We start from the raw sequence: 25,029 nt of genomic DNA, 5'->3' as shown, positions 1-25,029 counted from the left end.
GAATATACCTTCCGGTGTACCCATTCTCAAACGGGGCTTTATGGAACTCTTGGATTCTTTGGAGTGCTTTTTATTGGAGCTCTTTGATCACACCAGTTGGGAAACTCGACTTCAAAATGTGACTAATTTGGTAGCCACTTTTTGGATGCTTACGGATGGTGGTGGTGCCTAGAAGCGGCCAGTGAAAACTGCCTATTGCCACCATTATCTTAAAAAAAATTGCTTTTCTTGCTTTTTTTGCCTCTTAATTTATCTTTTGGACTGTTGTTATGTTTATGAATTTTCGCACCTGTTTAACAGGTTTTATCGCCACGAAGTTGAAATCTCAAAGTTTGTAACTTGGATGCAGCTTACTTCAGTGACCATGGGTGCTACCGCAATCCATAAAAACCTGAATTTTGGCCAACTATGACCGCCATTTTTTTTTATATATGTTGGCCCTATGGAAATCATTGCAGCTGAAATGCTATTCAAGAACTCTGCTTTTTATGGCTTCCTCTGGCTCATGATTTCATCTGTGCCTCAACTTCCGCTGATTGGCTCTATTTTGTGGCTGGCCATATTATGTACTATATGTAATTGATTTCACTTTAGATCCATTCCTTATTATATTGAATTTAGACATTTTTTGAGGAGTTTTTCATCTGCATGCATTTCTTTATTGCATGCATGTCGGCCAGGAAGGGGATGGCAATACAGATGAGGTGCCTCAGCACATATTAGGCCGTTGGCTTTCCTTGAGGATAAAAGGATTAAGGGACCTCCGGCCTGCAGCTGGCTATTTGTGGGAAGCCACTTATCCAGTATACGAGTTGAATTTCAGTGTTGGCTCTTCATATTGTAGCATGGGTGTGTAGAGGTGTTATGAGGTTACCAGGCAAGAGAAGGTATCCCTAATTGTTGCAAACATGCCCAGACGTCTTTTTATGCTCCAGATGTAACACCTTTGAATATTCTTGGGAAGCCTCTACACCATGCAGGATGGTTGGTTGTGGAATTACACTGGAGCCAATGACAGAAAAAAAAGTAATAAAAGTCTATAATATTACTTTCATTTAGTGAAACAATGAAAAAGGAAAGAAAGAAAGGAAAAGAAAGTAAATGCTGGTTAGTTACATGGGGCTTTATGGCGCATAAGCAACTGTGGCTATGATGCACCAAACACAAAAAAGAAAATGGTTAACAAAAAAAATTAATAAAAATTAAATAGTAAACAACTGGCATAGGATGTGCATGTAAGACTGATATTTATTTTAAGATGAACATGCCTGTGACTTTGTCACAATTTTCATCTTTCCGTGCAGCCTTTAACTGCTCTTTTATACTTGTTAAACTGGCCAAGCTTCAACAGCTCAAAATGCAACTATAGGGAGTTTTTCAGTGTTTACACACTTCAGTGCAACAATTATGTTGCACTTTCTTCTCCTTTCCATTCATTTACACCTATTCTCGTAGCTGCGCGTTGTTTTGTTCTTTCAAAAATTAATTTTGAAGCTTTCCAAATTCATGGCCTCAATTCCGGTAAATTTTTTTGCCAAAACTGCAGTTTTGCAATGTCACAAACATTACTTACGTGGTAGCACCTGTTTCTCAGGTTTGTACGAGGTCATTAGGCATTTTACGAATGACTCAGTTGTTTCAAAGCATGACGGCTTAGCTTTCGTTTTTTTGTTTGTTTGTTTTTGTTTTAAGCACTTTCACTTTGTGGTATGAAAAACAGTTTTTTGTCGTTAATAAAGGGTACTTTTCACAGGTTGTGGCATGACCACCAGAGTTTCTCAGAAGGCCCCTGGGATCGCCTTTTAAGCTAAGGTATGCGTCTTTCCTTGTTTCTCTTCATTTCTGCAGGAGATGCAGGGCACTGTTGACGAAGAGGAGTCGAACCTGCAGTATGTCACCAGCACTGGCAAGGAGCTGCTTCGGAAGGAGCCGGACGCCCCATGGGCCCGCGAACTGCGAGACAAACTGCACGGACTGAGCAACTGCTGGGACCGAGTCTGCTCATTGTTGAAAGAACGACTTCAGTTTTTGCGAAAGTACATGGTGATCCTCAAGAGGTTTCAGGTAAGGAGGAAACAGCCATCGCAGTTCTGTCTGACCAAAGAGAACTGCCTCGGTGCTAATTAAAGTGGATCTCGCTTGCCATTCACAGATGGTTAAATTAAATGTTGCTCTGTGTTTTGACTTGCATGCAATAATGATTACCTGTTTAAATGTAAAGAGGCATCACATTTTTTTCTTCTATACGATATGGATCACCGGATGAAATTTGCTGCTACGAGTAAATCATTTAGTTACAGTTCTGGATTCAACAGCCTAACTGTAACTGCGATGTCAGAGCTCTGGTTCGGGCCGTGTGATTCATACAAGAACTGCACCAGAACTGTGGCATCATTGTTCTATTTGGCTGCAGTTGTTACACCAGATTGCCTCATAGAGTAGGCAAACAATAGTTATAATATGATGATGAATTCTCTTTGCAATGTGTGTGCCCTGCTGTTGATTACGGCGCCTAACTTTTATCTTCAGGAGGAAGTTAAAGGCATTCAGTCCTGGATTAATGATGTCACATCATTCCTTGAGGATGAAGAAGTTGCCTATGGAGATATCGAGAAACTTGAAGCGCAGTTGGAGCAATCAAATGTCAGTACTTCTCAGTTCTCTTTTATTTTGTATGTATGGAAAAATAGTGCCATAATTTTTGTTTTTCCATGTAGCTGTAAGAGCCTAACTGTGTGGTAAGCACGAGAGCGAGGTGTCGGGCTAGTTGGTATTGCATACCTAAAGAACAGCGCTAGGAAGGTAACGAAACATGAAGAACAAAAATGAAAGAGCGCCTGTGTTTGTGTTTCTTCTTCGTTCTTCATGTTTTTTTTTGTTCCCAGTGCTGTTTTTAGGGGGGTTAAGCAGTCAGGAAGCCCATGAGAAGCTATCGTTCTTGAGTAAGGATGTTTGTGCAGCCAGGATGGCTTGTGACTTTTCGTACTGCATATTCTGGTTTCGACTTTGAAAGCAGTGTAGATCACAGATTATCTACTTACTTTCTGATATCTCATTATAAAGGTCCACCACTTTACCCTAGCAAGTTATACTCAGCTTTATTGAAACATGCTAGAGTCACTGTGATAGCAAAAGTTATGGAGGTTTCCCCTTTCATCTGCCAAGGGATGCTGGTATTTTTATCAAGCTTGCACTTTCCTAGATGGGCAGAGAGGCCATGCGTATCTCAGTAGTCATTATAAACATACTTAAGTAATCTAACTTATTTAAGTAAGTAGCACAATCACAGAAAGGTTATTGCAGGAGTGCTTTGACATTGTGAAAACGAAGGTGAGCTGAATGAGGCTAAGGTCTTATTTGTGCTTGTCAAATCATAGTGAGCTCATAATCTTGGCTGGTAAAACATGGTGAAAAATCCTTTGGTATTGTATTTTAAATTGTTGTTTCTCTTGTGTGTATCTTTTCAGGCTCTTGAAGATGATGTCGATACCATGCAACCGAATGTTGACAGCCTCAACCTTGCTGCTGAGGGCCTCATTCAAGATGCTGAGCTCGAGTACAGTGACACTCTGCAGAAACAGCTTGATGACATCAATAGGCAGTGGGAACAGGTTGGTTTTTTCTTCAGCTGCCAGTTGGAGTGAGCCATGCAAACTTAGTTTTAGAGCACTTATCCTACATGTAATTATCTTTATATTATTTTACTTGCAGCTGTAATTCTGGTTTAGCAGTAATATTGTAGGCCATAGCAAAAAACCAGCATATTAGCCTGTGTTCCATTCGCTACAGTTGGCGCCGTAGTTACAGCACACAGGAATAAGGAAGCTGAAGAGGCTTGTTAAGGTATATGTATGGAATGAATGTTCGTTAATTTGACCTCCATATTCAGAAATCTGGTAATACAACTGCTGGTTCAGTCCTAGCCAACCCCCATGTAAATCTATGATGCCGCGTGCTTGCTGACTCAGATTCTAGAGGTCTCACACCTGTTTTGTGCAAACTTCCAAAGAGAGGCTGCATCCGGGTACAACTGGTGGGCCAGGCAATTGTCAAAATAGTGCTGCTTAAAACTCCAGTTCTCTGTTGCAGAGTCACTCATGCACCTCTAATGTGTGCATGGCAGCAGGTGTCATGCACATCAGAGGGGCACGCGCGACAATGAGCAAATGGCCCCATCTCCAACAACAGTTCGATCACTTAGTTTCTGCTTCACCTTTGTGAGCTTCTTGCCAGGCCCAGCGGTGGCGGCTGTGACCACCCTAGTGAAAATTGTAACTGGTCTTACTGGTTTATGGAACAATTCCCAGTTACTTCTCATTGTGTTCCTACTGAGTTCCCATTTGAACCAATTGGAACCAATTGGAACTCAGCTGGAACTCAATGGGGACCAACTGGTACCAGCTGCAGCCAGCAACAACCAGCCAGTCTAAGCTAGCTGAACCGTATTTTGGATGCTGATTGGTGCGTCAGTGGTGTTTGCTTCTGCTCTCAACTCTTCTTCTTTCTTTATTTTTTTCCTTTTGTTCTGTCCTTCTAGCGTGTAGAAACTGTGCATTTGTCACGGATCGTTCGCTCTTTGTGTGGTGAAGACTTCACACGTGTGAACGGGCTGCTTAGTGATGAGCTCCATTGCATTGTGCTGTGAAGGATCTGGGAGGCCCTGATGAGTTTGAAGCAGTTTTGCTTCACTGCTCCTGACAGCATGCATGCAATGAAAGCTTGGTGGAAACATGGAAAATCTGGCAACTGTTGTCTAGTCTCACAAAATAAGTTATACTCAGATGCAAGTGGCTCTTGACAGTTTTTTCGGAGTCATTGGATAATGTGAATTTCTGGATAATTTGAACATTCTTTCCAGTCGCTTGAAGTATGAATTAAGAAGGTTTTACTGTATATTTTCACATGCTGGTGACAAGTGAAAGCTGTCAGTCGTATTAATCGTTGTGGTCGTCGTGTCTGCGTTGAGATAATTTGGTCACAGAATAAAACTCCGGTGAAACTTAACAAACTGATTTAATGGCTACATATGAAAGAAACTGTACACAAATTCAAACTGACGACCGTTTCGTTCGGCGTCTTGCAAGCCACTGTCTTTCGACGACGGTTGGCCGTGTTCCTCTCTCCAGGCCTTCCCTTCTTTCTTTTTTTTTATTTAGGGGGGCCCCACGCTTGCGTGGGCCCTTGGAGCCTGGCAGTCGCGGCGCTCGTTCGGCGGTGTCGGTAACAGAGGAATCCTCCTCACTCACTCCTCGCGTCCCCGGTGCTGGTCCGCAGCCCCCTAGTAAGCTCGGATTTCAGGGCAGGCGGGCGTCCGAGTCTTGTTAGGCCCATCGCTGTGCCCTCAACGGCGCCAGTGGATCGGGACGCTTTGAGGGGCGACGAGCCGTTGGTCGACTGGCCGGCAGAGGCAAGAAGCAGCCGTGCCATTTCCGAAAAGGGCACTGCGGCGCGTAAACATACACACACACACAAGCGCGCACAAACACACACACCCGCGAGTGGCCGCTTGGCCGGCGATCAGGGGAACAAAACAGCCGTCTCCTGACACGTCCTTCTGATCTGGTTTTTGTCCGTTTTTGTCCCCGACACATTCCCCCCCGAAATGACGAAGTCATTTGTTAGTCGGAGAGTTCCAGAGGGTAGAGCAACTGAATTGGACGGCGAAGTCTGGTCCCCCCTGGCAGTCGGACTTCAAAAGCTCTTGTTCGGTTGTCTCTTCCCGTGAATGCCCTTTCGATTATTCCCAGCTTCCACATTTGCCGCGGCTGTAGGGCTTCTTTCAGGAGGACCACGTCTCCAATTTTAACTTGCTTTCCCCGTTGAGCTCCTTTGGAATGGGTCAGCTGTAGCTCCTTTAAGTACTCAGTGCACCAGCGTCTCCAGAACCCTTGCAATGCTTTGTTGCGAGTTGAAATCATTTGTCGCAGGTGGTTACAGGACAGGGCAGAGATTTCCTTTCTTTGCAGCTCCGGAAAAGAGGTCAGCCGTCTTCCGGTAAGAAACATAGCGGGACAGAGCGGTTCAGGTTCGTTCGGCTCTGTGTAAACATGAGTAAGTGGTCGGGAGTTCAGCACCGCTTCCACTTCAGCCAGCGTAGTTGACATTTCCTCGAACGTCAAGTAGCTCGTTCCTAGCGTCTTCTTTAAGGCTTGCTTCGTTAGTCCGACAAGACGCTCGTAGAAGCCGCCCCACTGAAGTCCGCTCCGTAGTACCTTGGTACCTGTATCTCGGGAAGATGTTTCAATTCACAATACCAGGTTTTCCAGCCTTCAGCTATGTCGTTTGGTAGGGCATCGTCCCATTCGACGTTCTGGCGCCACAGCTGCTGAAACAGGATCTTAGCCCGTACGATAAAGGGTGACAGCCATCCCAGTGGGTCATAGATCCGTGCGGTAGTTTGCAGCATGGAACGTTTGGTGTCTGTCTCCATTGTTTTGGAGCTTGCGACACATGGCGCAAAGGTCAGGCGGTCGGTAATGGGGTCCCAGGTCAGTCCCAGCACTTTCAGCACCCCTGAGAGGAATCCTAGAGACTTATTTTCGCTGCCGTCTTGCCGAAATAGCCGGCGTAGCCTCTCGTTATTCGACGACAACTTGTGCAACTTCATCGAGGCGGAGTGGAAGATCGCGTTGGCTTCGTTGTAGAGCTTCAGAGCCCCTTCTTCGTCATCTGCACCGGTTAGCAGGTCGTCTACATAAAGGCTTTGCTGTAGCTGGCTGGCAGTGTGGGGAAACTCTTCCTCGCAAGCTTTCAAGTAGTGCTGAAGGGTAGCGGAGAGCAGAAACGGGCTTGCGGTGGTTCCAAACGGTACTCGCTTCATGCGCCACGCTTCAATGGGAGGCAACGAAGTACCGGCCTGAGGAGTCTCTCGGAACCAAAAAAATCGTAGAGCGTCTCTGTCTTGCTCTCGCACTCCAATTTGCAGAAAGGCCTGCTCAATGTCCGCGACAAGCGCAACTCGATACTTGCGAAAATTGAGCAAAAGCCCGACGAGGTCTGCCGTAAAGTTGGGTCCTGTTTCAAGGTTGTCATTAAGACTCCTTGTACTTTTAGCGTGGGAAGAAGCGTCAAATACAACTCTCAATTTTCTGGAATCACGGAGCACTGCTTGATGAGGCATGTGGTAAACGCAGTGGTTGCGGTCGGCCTTTTCTTCTACACGTTCTGCCATGTCCAGAACACCGTACTGCCTGATCACCGCGTCGTATTCTTCGAGAAGGTCAGGAGCTCTTTTGAGTCGGTTCGCCAATTGATTGAGGCGCTTCAGAGCAATTTCTCGGTTATCCTCGAGCGAAATCTCGGATTTCCAAGGCAATGCAACCTCATAGCGGTTACCGACTCGCTTGATGTTGTCCTCAAAGAACTCTAAAGCTTGACAGATTTCGTCGTTCTCCTCGACCTCCCTTACTCCAATCGATTCCAAATCCCAGAATTTGGTCAGAATATCTGTCGTCTGCCTCTCGATTACAGATGTTCGTAGTGTCACGGTTTGGAAGCAGTAGGTCTGCTCGGCATCGTCCTCAATGGGCCCTTGAACAGTCCAGCCCGCTGATGTTTCCACTGCTCTCAGTCGGTTTTCTAATTTGACCGATCTACCTGTGGTAAGGTCCCATATGTGGTCAGATCCCATAAGCAGATCAACACATTCTGTCCCGTTGTTGTTTGAGAATTCGGCCGGTTCGTAACCAAGGGACTTTAGTCGTTTTATTATTCTCTCTGGTGGTGAGGGAATAGGTTGATCGCAGATGGTATCTGTTTCTAGTACTTCGAGTTCCCGATCGTCTCCGCGGTTAGTCTTTAGTGTAACCTTTACTCTTCGGAACTCGCGTTCGGCTTGGTGGCCTCCGAACACACCGACGGTCAACCTCTCATGCCCGAGAAGCGTACATCCCAGTTTCCGCGAGGTGTCAGCTGTGATGTAGGAGCGCTGACTTCCCCCGTCGAACAGAACTCGTACCTGAGCCTTACCAGTCTCTCCACTACATAATGCAGTTGCGGTCTGCAGCAAAACGGTTTTTTTGGAAGTAGAGCCGTTTCCCGTCGTAGTAGTTTCGAGGCTTACTTGCGCGTTCGTTACGGTGCGGTTCGGCTCAGGTGGCCTGTCTCCGGTGTACGAAGGGTCGCACATTGTGCTAGCATGCTTCTTGCGACATTTGTTGCACTGGATGCTTACGCGGCATGCTCGTGACTGGTGTCCAGATTTAGTGCACTTGAAACATCGGCCGGACGACCGCAGAAGTTGTTTCTTCTCTTCCAAAGTTTTTGCGGCGTCACAGCTCTGCGTTTTGTGCTCGTTGGAACCGCAGAAAAAGCAGGTCAATGGGGTAGCGTTTTGATGTAGCATCGCAGCCGATCGGACATGCCTGTCATGCGTTTTCCCATGCAGCCTCAAATTGCCTTTAAGTTCTTCTCTAGGTTGCTGCTTGAGGTCCATGCATTGTAATGCATTTAAATTCTCCCGACTTTCGACTTCTACTCTCAGAAAGGAGAGTAGCTTTAAAAGGGAAGAAACCGTACCTTGGCCGCTTTCGTTAGTTGCGTGTGACGACGCATCGGTGAGGGAGCTCTGTTCGCAGGCGAGGCTGTCGGTGTCGACGACGCACTTTCGGCTAAAGTCCAACAGGATGTCACGTGGCATCGCTCTTTGCACGATCGGAATTAGCATCGAGCTGTAGGACTCCAGCTTTTGTCCGAGCGTCTCGAGGCCTTTGATGTGTGCCGCCAAGGTATCGTAGAGACGGCGAAGACCACGGATATCGTCTGATGAGCGCACGGGCTTCAAGTCGATCAGCCTCTTGAGATGTTCCTGAACAAGAAGCTCCTCGTTGCCAAACCGTTTCTTGAGTAGCTGGATGGCATCGTTGTAGCACCTTGCGGTCAGTGGAAGACCCGCGAGTGCCGCTGCCGCGTCGCCCGTGACTGATGCTCGCAGGTAGTGAAATCTGTCGATGTCAGACAAATCTTCGTTTTTATCCACTACCTGCTCGAACACTTCCCAAAAGGGTTGCCAGTCAGAGCGCCGTCCTGTGAATTTCAGTAGGTCGATCTTCGGCAGTTTCACTCTTGTCTTCCCAGATGTGGCCGTTTGGGGGGCTGGCGTGGTCGTTTGAGTGGCTGGCATGGCCGTTTGACTGATGATGCCACTACCCGCCGATTCCACGGCAGCCTGCGTTGATAACGGACCACTATCAACTTGAAGCTTTAGTCCAGCGAGGCAGGTTATGATCCGGTCTTGATATTCAAATACTTGCTCGTAGTCGTTTTCTGCGTCATCTTCCGGTACCAATGGTTCAATTTCCGTGTTGACAGTATCAAGTTGTTGCTCTAGCTTGCTGAGTCTAGCATGCAGCAACGTAGCTTCAGTAGTTGTTAGTGACGTTTGCCGCTCGTTGAATTCGTTGATGACCTTTGTAACTTGCGAGCGCAAAACCTTCCGTTTCTTTAAAAGGCGTTCCATTTTCTTCGAAATTAATTAGCCAATAAGTAAGCTCACCGGATCGATGACATCGGTAGTTGTGACCAATCGTTGCCGAGACGTCCCTGGCGTGGATGCGTTGACGTGAGCGTTGAAAGAAAGCGTTGAGCTCACAAATCCACGGCAGATCGAGTCCCGGGTTTCGGCACCAAACTTTTTGTCAGTCGTATTAATCGTTGTGGTCGTCGTGTCTGCGTTGAGATAATTTGGTCACAGAATAAAACTCCGGTGAAACTTAACAAACTGATTTAATGGCTACATATGAAAGAAACTGTACACAAATTCAAACTGACGACCGTTTCGTTCGGCGTCTTGCAAGCCACTGTCTTTCGACGACGGTTGGCCGTGTTCCTCTCTCCAGGCCTTCCCTTCTTTCTTTTTTTTTATTTAGGGGGGCCCCACGCTTGCGTGGGCCCTTGGAGCCTGGCAGTCGCGGCGCTCGTTCGGCGGTGTCGGTAACAGAGGAATCCTCCTCACTCACTCCTCGCGTCCCCGGTGCTGGTCCGCAGCCCCCTAGTAAGCTCGGATTTCAGGGCAGGCGGGCGTCCGAGTCTTGTTAGGCCCATCGCTGTGCCCTCAACGGCGCCAGTGGATCGGGACGCTTTGAGGGGCGACGAGCCGTTGGTCGACTGGCCGGCAGAGGCAAGAAGCAGCCGTGCCATTTCCGAAAAGGGCACTGCGGCGCGTAAACATACACACACACACAAGCGCGCACAAACACACACACCCGCGAGTGGCCGCTTGGCCGGCGATCAGGGGAACAAAACAGCCGTCTCCTGACACGTCCTTCTGATCTGGTTTTTGTCCGTTTTTGTCCCCGACAAAAGCACCATGGATAATGTATGAGCAGACATTAGTGGCTGTGAGATTATTTCCATAATATGCTGTCTTGTGCCTTCAAAGTTTGCATACTCTGTGACAAAATGTGGAATATTGTGGCAAATTGTGGCAAATTGTGAGATTGACTCTGTGACAAAACAGGCGAATGTTGCTAATGTATTTTTAGGGTTGGTGTTGCATAGAGAAGAAAGTGAATTGAGTGGACCAGAAAGAAGAAGAAAAGACAATAACCTGCACCGTTCAGAACTGAACCCGCAATGTCTTGTCAGTTGTTATGTCATTGTCATGTCTTAAGAGAGGATAGTCAGTATGATGATGTCATAACGTGTGTGTGCTGATGAGACATGTTACATGAATATTTTGTTTGCCTCTCTGCAGGTGACGACAATGAGTAGAAAGAAGAATGCTGCTTTAAAGCGGGCTGTTGAAACAAGCAGGTGTGCCTCCGAAGGCATCGCTGACCTGTGCGAGTGGCTGCGAGAGCTCGACATGGAGATTCCGCGGGAAAAGCCGATTAATACTGCTTCGGAGCTTCAAGCTAGGATCAGGAAGCTACAGGTATCGCACTTTTATTGCAAGCATATCTTACACATTTTCACTGTGATTAAGCATAATGTTAAAGATCCAAAAGCTATAAAAATGGCAGTTTTTCCTCAGTTTCATCATTAAACAATGGCAGCATGTTGCAACATTCTGCACAGCTTTTGTTATTTTCGTTTAATTCGCAGTTTAGTCCGCAGAAAAAAACTGCATAATTTAGGAGATGCATATTAAAGAAGGGTTGCATTAATGGGGTGCACTCTATATTTGAAAATTCAGTCGGAAAATGTAAATAGAATCTCACAATACTCAACTAAGGAATGCTAAGAAAAGTTTCTAGAAACCAAATCTCATAAGCTGTAACCGATCAAACCCCACCAGGACCATTGAAATTTTGCCAAGCTGTCTGAAAGAATGAACTAAGTATTTCTGAAGAAAGTTGTCTTGGTGCAAGTATGCACCCCCCTCCCCTCCCCTCTCCCTTTATTTATTTATTATTAATTTTTGAAATTAAAACCCGCTTGACTAGGGAGGGTACTGAAAATATAGCAGCATGTTTTGGTTCACGACATCACATTTCTTTTTTTTTTTTTAATACCTACTGTGCCCATTGGGCATAATCATAGGGAGTTTAATTACAAGCACAAAAGATCAAAATGACTAGAGTGCAAATAGCAGCAGCAAATTCATTATACCACTAAAGCACAAAAAACTCATATTTTTATTAAGAGGGATGACAACGCTTGATACAAAGCGTCTAATTAGAAAATTTGTTACACATGCATGTAACAGTCCACCGGCAGCTCTCATGCTTTACGATTGCTGATTGCTGCATCTTTATGCAGGCTTGTAAGGACAAGCTAGACTCCAAGCTTTCCGAGTACACCAGGTTGAAAGAAGCCGGAACCAAGCTTGCACAGGGCAAGACGAGGAACGCTGAGGAAGCACGACGTGATGTGGCTGCCATGAACAAGCTCTGGGGCGAAGTGCAGGAGAAGATCACAAAGTACCATCAGTCCTTGAAGCAGTCGGGAACAAACTATGCAGAGTTTAGAAGTGAGATATTAGCTTTTGTTTTCCATCTTGCGGAACACTTGGCACCTTTGGTTTATTGTGCATGCATATCAATGCCCTATGCACTATTATGGGAGAATGTAGTGTTATGTCATATATCACTCTTAATTGCTTTGTCTTCATGAAAGGAAAAGGAAGGTTCAAGGGACTGTAAAGTTGTTATCAGAACATGTCATGCAGATATTTATAGGGGAGATATCAGTCTCTCATTCTGCACAACTTTGAATCTTGGCTCTTCTGGGATGCATACCAACGTCTTAATGCCGTTAGTGAGACCAGTGGTCATAGATGAATATTATTATGTTGCATGTTACACTTAACCACTTGGATGCATAAAATTAAAGGAAAGGTGTGAGAGACAGTAAAATCGGAATGATAGGAATTTATAATGAATAAATGTGAAATGTTTTGCCGTTTCAATAAATATGAAGGACAAGGTAATAAGTATTGCGCACACTTCCTTGCTCCAGATAGAAGCAAAAAGTGTGGACTTTTTTTTTTTTATCGCGGACTTTGTCCCTTATGAGAGGATATAAAATATAAATATGAAATTGCTGTATGCATTCTTGTAGCGCACTTTTCTAGATCTTCTACCATGCTAAAATTTTCAAAACAGTAAAATAAAAAGGCATTCGTTTCCACAAGATATCTCTCCAACTTTCCGTAAAAGTGCATGGATTACCTTGCTGGAATGTTCTGCTGTAGGGTAACGTTTTCTTGCCAGTGAGGAAAAGGCATTATCACAGTGCAGCAGAGAGACAGATATCGCTTGCAGTAGATGGAAAAGCATGTAGTGTTCCTGCTCCCAGATTTAACAACAACTATGTCACAGAAGATGTGACGCACGAGAGAGATGTGGCTACAAAGCTGGCACCTTCGAAGGGTTCGGCGTTAGGGGGAGCAAAAATCTGAAAAAAAAAAAAAACGTAGCAGTCACTGCAGGGTAGAAAGGGGGGGGGGGGGGGGAGAAAGAGAGAGAGAGACAAGGAGATGATGACAAAAGAAAAGTAGGATAATGCCCTCAGTCTCCAGTTAACTTCATGCATGTTACTATAAATGTTCTTTTAAAGCTTATTCGTTCACTGCAAGATTGTATCATATATTGCTTTCATGTAACATATATCTGGCGACATCTAGCATGTTTGCATATTTTATTGGGGCACTTTTCTTGAGGTGAACATATATGTTCTTCTGATAAAGTGAACAAATTTTCAAGCTCTTTTCAAGTTTGCCTGAAAGGGAATGCACTTTTATTATACTGCCAAATACAGCACATGTCTATACTTTATCTCGGTAGTTCTTTGCTGCACTGTGAGAGCTACAATCATTGCAGAGGTGAAGTTCCAACGTTATAAAATACATTGTCATAATAAAGTGGGCATACGGACACATTGAACAACATGCTTTAAAGTGTGCATATACCAAACGCTGTTTCAAAGTGAGCCTTTACATACTATGCCCTCATTACATGTGCTATTTCACATACCATGCATTAAAGTAGAATTTCCAACATAGCATCACACTTAGAAGTAGGGCCCCTTTCTTCGGAGTGAATTTGTCATTGTTAGAGGTTTTTCAATGTGTTCGCTGGTCATAAATGGGGCATTAGGGCTTGTATTTTTTATTTTTTTTTCCCCATCTCGCCTATTGCAGAATCCGCAAGCGATAAATTCGCTTCATTTTTTATTGCGAGTGGTGATTCTGCCACTCCTAGGCCTAAAGAAAAATGTCAGTTTGTTAACAAAAACAGTTTTCAGTATAAAAGCCAGATGGTGCCACTGTGCTGAAGTAGTCGTCACACGTCTGTTTGCATGCAAGCCATGTAGTGCCATGCGAAATGTTATTTTGAATCTGTCTAATATTCTTTTAGTATTCAGTACATAGACTGCGATTGTTTAAAATTGTACTCTTTTTGAACAATATTTGCAAATGCCGGGAGCAGACGACATGATGCAGAAGGAACACGCTTAACATCCTCTTGAAGTTCAGCGTTTGTCCCTTGTCTTTCTCCTTTAGTCCTGTCTTTAATTTTACGCTGCCAAAATATGCACTCTACTAATCCTCTCATGATTGACTGAGGAGGTCTCTAGCTTCCGTAATGCTGTTAGGAGCTGATGAGATAAATTATGCATGTGTCTTTATAGCTCCTGCTGAGGTAGTAGTACTCTGGCTTGAGATATTACTGTTTGTGTCATGATGTTGATGTTTTTCAGATGTCATCATGCTGGAGAATGACTGGCTTGATAGATTGGAGAAGAAACTCAAGAGGTCTCCAGAGTCAGCTGCTGATGCTGAAGAGATTTCTGAAAATCTAGACGTAAGCGCCTACGTGTGTTTACTAGTCTGTCTCTTAGGAATCAAGCTTTTTTCTGTAAAAGGCATGCCCAATTGTCACTGTTTCATGCAGCAAACATACTGACACCTCAAGAGCTTTTCATTGTTGTAATAGTGGAATATAATCAAAAGAAATCTTCAATGTGCTTTCATTGAGAAATATGGGGTGCTCGTTAGGCTTCCTCTAGGTAAGCTAGAGGAATTTTTTTTTTTGATCCTGAAACATCCTGTTGCGAATAAAACCATGCCAACACTCAGCCCCATGCATGCACAAATGGAGCACTTCCCCACTAGATGACACTTCAGATGGTGTACACTTTTGAAACAAGCTTTTGTGGCAGGAAGGCTGTGATGTTACATTTGCCTTGCAGACAGGCATCGACAAAGCAGAAGGCAATGAGCTTTTCCAATTTTAAAATGTGCCAGGTGTATAATGAATGCACTTGCTCATAAATTCAGAAAAAACAAACAAACTGCGAAGTTGCACTTTTTGACAGCCAAAGAGAGGGATGCTTTCAACATGTGAGTGCATTGTATTAGCGACTAAATGTGGCAATTTCTGTTCTTGTTGGTATTTAGTGTTTTATGCGCACTAGTGGGAAACCAGCCGAGGTTAAAGGAGTAAAGGGTAAGCCTAAATTGACTACTTGCGCTTGTGAATGTTGGGTTTCGTGCTACTAGTTTCCTTTCTTTCCTTTTTTTTTAGCAAGAAAAACTTTGATATCTTGATAGGTGCGTTTTTTTATCCGAATCATTTTCTGTGTTCTCAATATTCCAGGACTTGGAGAACTTCCTGCGTAACCACCCTGATGACCGCATTCCAAAAATCGAGCAGCTCTGCAAAGATCTTGTGGAGAAAGAGGTGCTTGTCGGGCTGGTTGAGCACGAGGCAGACTCGGTGCTGAAGCGATGGGAGGAGCTAACGCAGCGGGGCAGCGAACGGCAGCAGGTTCTGGAGAACAGCATGGTCCAGTACCAGAAGTGTGAGAGGGAGATCCTGAGCGTCCAGAGCTGGATGAACCACACGGATAGTGCCCTGCAGAACAGGCTGGACAACGACATCAGCGCCCAGGACGTGCCCGATGAACTAGCCGTGAGTATAGCCCTGATTTTAAGACACAGCGAGCCACTGACAAGACATACAGGCTGTCTGTTTAAAATAGTTTAAGAAATGGCGGTTAGGAAAGTAGCTGCTGGCTATTGCTTGTCTTAACTGCTCTCATTTTTGACATCTGTGCTTGTCATTCTATTGTTGCCTTGTTCTGTTGTTTTTCTCTTCTTTGCAATGATAAAACTAGGGTTGATAGTGCCTAAGGTCAAAGCAAATGGTTCAGTCAGTGCTAATGGTTGATCAGAATTCAAGGCTAAAACAATCTCTCTGAGATGAGCCTGTGCTGTGGAAAGGCTTATAAAGTGGAATCTATATCAAACACTGCAGTTGCCATTGTACAGCAGCTAAAGCTGTTACTTTTATATTTCGTGATTTTCTTCCTTTATGTAGCGAAGGTTAGCGCCTGTTCAAGATGGTGCTATGCAGAAGTAAATGCGTAAAAGGTTGCAGTTGTTCTAGGAGAATCCACTTTCAATAGAGCTTCGCTAAGTTACTGCGCACGTTTATAAGAGGGAAACTCCTAAAGAAATGTTTCTGTTGAGAGTGGGAGGATCTCGGGTATATATATCAGTGCCATTATTGCAAGACTGCCAGCTTAAATGTGCCAGTGACTTGAAGGATGTGAATGTTTGTTGCACAGCACATGTGGCAGGGCAATGTGGGAAAGAGCACATGAGCCTGTCTTCTAGCATGCATTGTAGTTTAGGTCCTGAGTAGAAAAACATTGCATAGGCGGCACATAATGTGAACTCATTGCCATGCATCAGTATAGCCTGGGGAGACATGCAAGATGGCATTTGGAAATATCTTGTGCACGTTACATTATTTATTTGGTTTATTTAAAAAATTTATTTATGCACTCATACTTTCAGAGGATGATATCAGACATAACTGAGCTGGTTTTACTTTTGCAGAGCTTGCAGCCACTTGTAGAATTAGCTGCCCAGTTGCCTTGGTTGCTGGTTTTTACGAAGGTTAAAGTTACAGGTAGGGCATGAGGATGTTCTGTTCATGTGTCCATGTTCTGTAATCAATGACAGCACAAAAACAGAGCATAAAATTATCTGTCCATTATGAAACTATGAAAGGGAACAACAAGTTTGCATAATGAAGAGGTGAATTTTTGTGGTCATTTCTTTACTAAAGATGGAAATGATTTTTGGGTATTATAATCCAAGAGAAAACCTAGGTAGAAAACCAGAAAGGATGTGTTTGTCATGCATAAATATAAAGCTAACAATTTAATGTCCAAGCTTCATTTCCTTTCATATTGGAGGGGCCTGTAGGGCTGGTTCAACCTGAAAAATTTGAAAATATGGCAAAGCATCTGACGCTTTATTCCAGTTGTGGTCAATTCAGATCTGCCAGTTTTCATGAGAGCCTGACGGCTGAACTTGCTTGTATGAGCTTGTCATATTCTGTTGCAGCAATTCAAGCAAGAGTTCCTTGAGAAGGAGGAGCAATTAAAAAGTCTGAGTGAGCAGGTTGACTCGTATCACGCACAGAATAGAGTGGAAGCTGCTTTGCGGTTGGATGAGCAGCTGCAGCTGATGAAGGTAAGCACTTATTTTTTATTCAAATTGTTGCCATGACTGGCAGGTTGCGAGCTCGATTTTTCAGTATCCTATTTTCTTTGTCAAGGAAAAGAAAAATAATGTTGAACAAACTTTAAAAAGAGAAGGTAGTAAAGGTGCGATGCTTTGTTTGTCCTTTGTCTTACCTATATTTTTGATGCTTGCCCTTGGGATCTGGGAATGTCATTTCTCGCTGTCTTAAGTACGGTTTCCTGGTACTTTTTTCATTATAATACTTCTAGTGTTAGAAGCTCACCAATGGGAGAGAAAATGTTCTTTCTTACGATACTGACTTCTGATTTGGTATTTTGGGTTAGTGCGCAAGCTGCCTTAGGGTACGCTATGCTGAAATATATTTAGTACAGCTGCCCAAAACTTTAACTAGCACGTGCAATGGCTACCTTTTCTGTGCTCATTCGTGTTAGAAAGGAGCTGATCTGTGAAAAGATGAAGTCTTAAGAAGAGGCTCACTAAGCCCTTGCCTAATTTTGACCTTTTTGCAAGTTTGATCTGTCCTAAGGCACAGGGGCCCAGGAAAGGCAGCTGTCGCACGTGCTATTTAAGGATTTGGATGACTGTACATTGGAAAGGGGTAATCATGGTACTTAATCTGGATTGTCGATTACTGGCTCTGTGCTCTATTTGAAAAAGGGAAGGTGCTGTGTTCAATATTGTCACTTTATGTGCTGCTTGCAGATAAAATTCGAAGACATATCAGTGAAACTGAAGAGGTTCCAGTGCCCTAATGACTTTGAGCCCAAGCTGGGCCGAATCAGCAAGCTGCTGACTGAAGTGGAGCAAGGAATGAAGCAACTGGACTTAAACTCTGAGAGCCCAGACAAGATTCAAGATCAGCTTGTGCAGTGCATGGTATTGACTATTTTCTACTTGTTTTCATTGGAGAAGATTGAAAAATGAGAAATTGGCAAGGTTGCTTAGACTGGTGCAGCATCTGCTGTTGATGCCGTGATGTTTGTGAAGGGGGGTGGTGGTAAATTTAGGTGATGCCTCCCTCGAGGGCTTACTTAAAACAAGCTTTACTTAACAACGAGGGCTTACTTAACAGAGGGACATTAATAAGAGGGTAAGCATGGTTGAGTTTTGGGGTGGAACAGTCGAGGCTAATTGGATGTCAGCGGCCTTCCTCTTGCAGTGAAGCAAACCCAGAAAACCCAGCACCTTGAGTGAGTATCATTAAAGGGCCACTGAAGATGAATTGCAGCTGGCTTGTATCGATAGATTACCACGATCCGACTGCAGTGATGCCATTTTGCTAGCAACATAGCTTTTGTAATAAGGGAGTAACTACTCATTGGCATCCACCCAATGAGTAGTTACTCCCTTATTACAAATCTACTCCATCTTGGGGGATTCCACTAAATATTTGATCAACATAGCTTTTATAAGCTAAAAAAGACTAAAACTAAGTGCATTTTTTCTCATCATCGGCCGATTTTTCAAGTAATCTGTGGTGTGTTGACACAGTTCTTATAGGCGCAGTTGCACTCCCAATCACTTCCAGACTATGCTACTGTTCACTCAATTCAATTGCAGAGTCCTTTCTTTTTTCTTCAATGTTGACGTCATGCCGAGAGTCTAAACGAGCGGCGGCAAAATTCTAAAAGGGAATTTTCTCATTAAAAAATGCGTCTTTCTTGCTACCGGACAAACATCTGCATATGGAGAAAGCAATAATATCTGTACGTACTAAGAGCAAAACTTAGAGGGATTTGTTCCCAGTTTGCCATTCAATATTCTAAATGCAAAAGCAGGAATGAGGAGGTAGTTTTCTCTGTTCAGTACATTTGTGAGATTTTGTAGCGGTAGCTACATTGGCCACAGTCTTGCCATTTCGCCATGTCTGTCCGAAGAATGAAGAAAGAAGAAAAAGAAGACAGATAATTCCGTAGTTGGCAGAGGCAAATGATAACAGCGAGTGGCTAGGACAGAAGGTTTGTTCGAACGTTGTGACGGTGGTGTTCCCCAGAGTTTGATGTATAGATGATGTCATACCACTAGAAGTCTTCTACACCCGATTGAGAACGGTCAATGACGAAAGGCAAGGGGTGTTCATATGTGAAGTGGTTCTCCTATGGCATAAATAAAGCTGGAACCATAGAGTAAACTAATATGTGCAAAATCCATGCCTTTACTTTCAAGCCGAACCTGAGCGTAGCCATGCAGATTGCTCTCGCGTAACTCCAGGTTTAGCCGCAAGCTAAACCACAGCTAATTTTTTCCAACTATTTTCGTGGCCCACAGCATTTCTATAAGACTCTGAGTGAAGTGAAGAGTGAAGTGGAGCAGGTGATTCGCCAGGGCCGGCAGCTGGCTGAGAGTGGCGATGCGGAGAGGCCACGCGACCTCAACCAGAAGCTGGACAGCATCAAGAGTCACTACAACCAGCTGGGAGCAAAGGTGAGGCCTTTTTTTGTGTGTTCGCATAGCTGCCCAATTCACTGCCACCTCTGTTTTGTGCATTCACCTTTCATGTCACCACTCTGAAGCACTCTTTTGCTGTTTAGTTATCTCTGTGTTGCTGGAACAGGAACATATTTGCCGTTAACTGCCACTCAGCGACGATTGCAACTCTGTTGTGTCGTACTGTAAATCCAGGGGTCACAGAATAGGCACTTTTTTCCTCAGAAGGATATTTCTAGGCTTAGCTTTTTCCCTCTTGCAGTTCACTCATTAAAATAGGCTAACCCAGAACTTGCAAGGCACCATATCAATTACCCTTCTTTTTTGGTTATGTCATTGATGAAGTCTAATTCTACGAAAGGACAGATGTAAGCTTATTTTGTTTTAGTATAATGTTTCGATTGTGTGTTGTTGCATCTTATTCATTTATTGGATTCAAGCATTGGTTCATAGTTTAGCTGCAACAAGAATGTAAACCTACAAACAAAAGCACAGGTATTGCCCAGGTGCCATATTTGGTCGACTGTAACGTGCCCTTAACTGTAACGCACATCTGCTTTTCAACGACAGAAAAAAAAAGTGCATTGCTAGCATAGTTTTTTTTCAAACTTGATTCTAATGTACATGTCGTTTTAGAGGAATTTTTCTGGAACAAAAATGCGCACGTTACAATTGCCTTAATACAGTATTCAGCACTCTTTTTACGCTGAAAGCCCTCAGCCTGTTTGCTTGGTGTTGTGCCTTTCGCTACGTTTTATTTAGTGTTGCATTGCATAGCATGCCATTGCTGGCTAGGATTCGTGTTTAGTTTGGCTTCAAAGTGTGGGGTCATATTGTGCCTCCTGGCCAGGTGACGGAAAGCAAGAGTGTTCTGGAGCAAGCTCTGCGCCTTGCTCGATGCCTTCAGAAGGAGATGATTGCCCTGCACAACTGGATGGCCGCCACCATGGAAGAGATCGAGAAACCTCGTAGCAGTGATGACGAGCTCAAGTTTGCAGAGGTATGTGGAATCAGGATTGTGAGAGCAAATAGAGGTTTAAAGCAAACACTAACTTCCAGGGGAATTTTGTATGCAATAAGAACGCATGTGTAAATAAATGTGCCAGAAAACTTGTGTGTGCATTATCTCTGTAGACATAGATACGGTAATCTGAAATGATTGAATGATCTGAAAACTGCACGTGGCTCCATGCAGCCATGACAGTATGAACCTGCGACAAGATAAACCCAAGCATGAGAGTGATACTTGCATGTCATATGTAGTGGAGTCATCCTGCTGTACTCGCGAAGATGCATTTGCAAAAAGTTAACTGACAGAAGTGAAAAGATATGAAAAAAACCTTCCAGTTGTAGCAAGTCTCTAGGGCAAGATTGCAGGATCTATATGTCAAGGCATGATGAAGTCACACCCATCAGCTTGTCTGACAGTGGTTATACTGATTGAGACATTCTTGTATGTAAAATTCTTATGCGGCTGCTTCTCTTGTCACTGGTTTTTATTCTTGTTGCTGCATGGCACCACTAGTAGTCTTTGGTTGTTGCTGCTTAACTTTACATTAACTTGTCGGTGACTCCACATTTAGAAACGGGTGTGGGGAAAAAAAAATTTTATTCTTGCTTAGTCACATATTACAGTTATCTGCGCTGTGGGAAAGTATGAATGGGGGGGTATGTGCATGCTCTGTCTGCTTGTAACAACAGGCTACTTGTAACAGTAGGGCTGCAAAGCAGCAGCACGATAAATTTTCTGCAAAAGCGTAGAGCTTGTAAACTTTTTCTGCTGATAGCATACACGTGTGGTCATGTACTCTACAACTTTATTGAAACTGTTTTGAAAAATCATCCCACCTCAACTGGAGACACGTTTGCGGTGAAACTGTGCAGAAAGCTAGTGTGTTGTTGACCCTTTTGTTGTGTATTAATAAATCTTACAGTGGCGCTTACCTGAGTTGGCCCGCATGATGTGAGGCTAGAACCGTCTGTGACGAGGTTGAAGGAATGAAAGACGTTAACGCCAATTTTCCGGCAAAGGGCAGTGGTGGCGCCATCTAGCATCATTATGAAAACGTGCCATGCTTACCTGGGCACTTTAGAACTGCGGTGGTTTCCCACAGCGAGAAGGATGGCCCCAAAACTGCCTTCTGCCGGAAACTCTGCGTTGGCGCCTTTTGCTCGTCAATCTCGTCGCAGATGGTTCTGGTTTTTTATCATGCGCGGCCTAACCAGGTAAGTACCATGGTCGAACTTACGACACAACAAAAGAATCCACAACGCACATACCTTTTGCGCGGTGTCAGCACAAGTGAACTTCTGGTTGAGGCGGGAGAATTTTTCAAAGCAGTTCCGATAAAGTTGCAGGACACTGTATGTGTATGCAAGTATGCGAATGCGGGATTGTTCGGGTTTGGGGTGAGATGTGCCTTGCCTCTTTGTGTTGTCTCGGAAGCAAGCAGTCAAGCTCAGTGCTGGGCATTTTGTTTGGGACAGGGCAAGCTGCGTGAGCTGGAGCAGAAGAAGCCCTCCCTGATTGCCATTGTGGAGCTGAGCGAAGGACTGACAGCGCTTGCGCCCGGCCACAAGCTTCCCTCGCTGGCCAACACTGTGCGCACCCTCAAGCAGCAGTGGGCCGCCATCGATGACAATCTGCGCAAAAAGGTGCCCCTGGTGAGGACATTTTTTTTTATTTACTTGCACCACTATTTCTTGAACAGGATTGTGTGGAAACCCTTGGATTGGTGTTTTTTTTTTTTTCTTTTTGTTTCCCATAGCATTTAAATCCATCCATGTTTCAACCCCCACCTTTTTTTTAGAGGCTTGATTTTGGCACTGATCATAGTGTAATCACTTATAGTACACTGTTTCATCACTTAGCAATTCATTAATTCTATTTGGGTACCTATTTGACGAGAGGCTGTGCATCTGCTTGATCTATGTTGCATATACTTGTGCATGCATAAAACAGTCTCAAGCCAAAGCTTGCATATGCATCAATAGTATGGGATCTATTTACTAAACTTAACATAACAAAATGGAAAGGATTCAGAGAAAAGCTGTTCGATTTATTTATTCAATGTTTAAAAACGCTGATCCTTCCACTCAGCTTATGGTGGCTAATAATATTGAACTACATGAAGCACGAAAAAGAAAACACTGTCCTGACTTTCTCTATTTTTGCATAATCATAAGTTAGCTTTGGACCCTTCTCATTACTTATCCCCTCTAACCACCCGACATACTGAACATCATCATATGGACTCGCTAGCACTGTTTTGCGAAAACTGACTGTTTAAAACATTCATTTTTTTTTTTCGTGGACAATATCTAATTCGAATAATGTTATGACGATCTCGTAGTTTAATAACTCTTTTTTTCTTTTTATGCCCAGTTCTCTTGATTGTTCTGTATCATATCATATCTTTTTTTTTACATTTATTGATATATGCTTTTCGTGTTTGGACCCTGACAGGGGTCTACAGTATGTACTAAATGAAAATAAAACATATAATTGACCATATCTTGTGCAGTGCCCCAACGAGGATGAGAATTGACAAAAGAAAAGGAAAGGTTCTCATATTGTCTCCAGAATAAAGCTTGTGCATTTTATTACATGCATCGACTTCTGAGTTGTTCAGAGATGACTTTTCTTTTCTCTTGCTTAACCTCAGCACAGGTGACACTGTGTTGAGCTTTCCTGCACAGCAAGTGAACATTCCCGGCGCCTTTTGTGCAGGGTCCCAAGGATGTGGAGAAGATGTTTTCTCGCTTCTGCAACCACCTGACGGCCATCAAGACGTGGCTCGAAGGGGCTGAGCTTTACTTTGTAGCCAAGACAGAGTACAAGGAGTCAGCCGCTGGTCAAAGGAAGCTAAAGGTGAGAGTAGCTTGTTCCATTTTTTTAAAACCTCATGCACGCAGTGTGTGTGACCGGGTGCATAGAAGGTGGCGGCAAAAGGCTTGCTATCTTAAATTTTTATCTTAGGCATTTATTTTCAGCAGTAACAACCTCGCCTTCATAAACTTTGGTACATAAAATGGGCTTTATCTGAGCTTGCTACTTTGTTAATTTCATTTAAATTATTACAATCTTTTGACCACACAAATCAATCCTGCTCAAATCTATGCATTTCGTTCATTTCTACAGCAGTGAGGTATGTTGGGCTCTTGAAAAGAACCTGATATATCACTGTGATTGCCAGATTTGGCACAAAACCTTGTTGTCATGTTCTTGATGTAAATAACAATAATAAGCTTGCCAGGAAACACTAGTTTATACTATACTATATACTGACACTTTAGATATTTTGCTGAGAGCATTCCTTTGGGGGAATCTGTTGTCAGATGTGGTTTATAAGCATATATATATATATATATGTAATAGTTGGCTTGTGCAGATTGCTGGCACATATTCACTATGCTTGAATCAAAACTCATCATATTTCTGAAGCTTACCTACTTGCTCATTGGCCGCTCCATTTCAGCTGCTGCTTGAGAGACTCTTGCAGACTTGGCTAGCACAAAATGGGGGTTGGCATTGGCCCGCAGTGTTGTAGATTTTGCATAAATCGTTGTTTGGGTGATGCTTCATTGACGATCACGGGACTGTGCATGTGCGGACAGAACCTGCAGTTGGAGATGGCGGAGCAGAACACCAGGGTGCAGGTGCTCAAGGAAGAGGCTCTTGAGCTGCTGCGTCAGGGGCCCAGGTACAGCAAGGCCGTCGAGTCTGAGCTGAGCGCTCTCAGTGAAAGGTGGAATGCAGTGGTGGAGAAGCTCAAGGTGATTGCTTTTTGATTTGAGAACTATGAGGGCAATGATGATAATGATAATTATTATTATCCTTTCAATGGCGCAAGAGCAGTTTGTCCAAAGAGTGCCGTGTTTAACACAAAGTCACCGCGGCCGGCTTGTTCTGCCTTCATGACGTGGGTTCACAGCAATCACTTCAGCCCAAAGAAAACCGAAAGCAGTTCAAGTCTGAAAGCCTGTAGCAATTGGAGCAGCAAGATGTACCTCATGTTTCTCGGGATTGTATCCCACACCTGTTGCATGCATTGTAGATGCACATGCCACGGGCCACCACTGCAGTACCTTCAGATTTGATTTGAAGGAGCACTTTATTATGCTTGTTTTTATAAAATAGAAACATATGCGTGTAAGATTGCAATTCAAGTGTCAGCATCAGTGACACAGTGTGAGTCTTTATACAGTGTTCAATTCAGGTTATATGGCAGTAGCATTTGCCACTCGTGATTCGACATGGGCTAGAAGGTTTCAGAACTACGTGAAATAAATGACTAATTGGTGTTGCCTTACTCAGGGAAAAAAAAATTAAAGATTCTCTCGACCAACCCGCTCTCTTGTTTGCGCTTCAAATTTTGCCAAGAGGGGCCATTTGGCTGTAAGTTTTGCTTAATAGTATGTTCCCGTCAAGCAGTTATCTGAATCAGTGAGAATTAATTAAAAGTCTGCATCACATGCGGGTATGCTATACCAGAAAATACAGTTTTGCAACTGTTGCAGTGGCAGTGCCAGCCGTTGTCGCAACAGGCTGACAAAAGCAGATGAACGCGAGATGTGAAGCGAAGAGCGCACCTCAACCTTCCAGGTGCGAGAGATGGTGCTCCTGGTTCTTATGTTTGCGTAACTTTTTTTCTTTTTGC

The 25,029-nt window shown here is 43.9% G+C and overlaps 1 protein-coding gene across 6 annotated transcripts in view; it reads left to right on the top strand.

Moving 5' to 3' along the window:
• Positions 1-25,029, top strand: part of Dys (Dystrophin) — a 517,227-nt gene that overhangs the window by 157,651 nt on the left and 334,547 nt on the right. For all 6 annotated transcript variants that reach the window (XM_084587908.1, XM_084587892.1, XM_084587901.1 and 3 more), the window contains 14 exons: positions 1,849-2,064; positions 2,530-2,643; positions 3,468-3,611; positions 10,694-10,873; positions 11,701-11,911; positions 14,143-14,246; positions 15,042-15,356; positions 16,802-16,930; positions 17,645-17,818; positions 19,211-19,366; positions 20,220-20,369; positions 21,857-22,033; positions 23,100-23,240; positions 23,987-24,145. In XM_084587908.1, coding sequence (XP_084444034.1) covers positions 1,849-2,064; positions 2,530-2,643; positions 3,468-3,611; positions 10,694-10,873; positions 11,701-11,911; positions 14,143-14,246; positions 15,042-15,356; positions 16,802-16,930; positions 17,645-17,818; positions 19,211-19,366; positions 20,220-20,369; positions 21,857-22,033; positions 23,100-23,240; positions 23,987-24,145 — 2,370 coding nt within the window. The remainder of the gene's footprint in view (positions 1-1,848; positions 2,065-2,529; positions 2,644-3,467; positions 3,612-10,693; positions 10,874-11,700; positions 11,912-14,142; positions 14,247-15,041; positions 15,357-16,801; positions 16,931-17,644; positions 17,819-19,210; positions 19,367-20,219; positions 20,370-21,856; positions 22,034-23,099; positions 23,241-23,986; positions 24,146-25,029) is intronic.

Source organism: Amblyomma maculatum, chromosome 1 (assembly GCF_055883805.1).
Source record: "Amblyomma maculatum isolate TAMU_Amacu chromosome 1, ASM5588380v1, whole genome shotgun sequence".
NCBI classification, from domain to species: domain Eukaryota; kingdom Metazoa; phylum Arthropoda; class Arachnida; order Ixodida; family Ixodidae; genus Amblyomma; species Amblyomma maculatum.
This window is presented reverse-complemented; position numbering and strand designations above follow the sequence as displayed.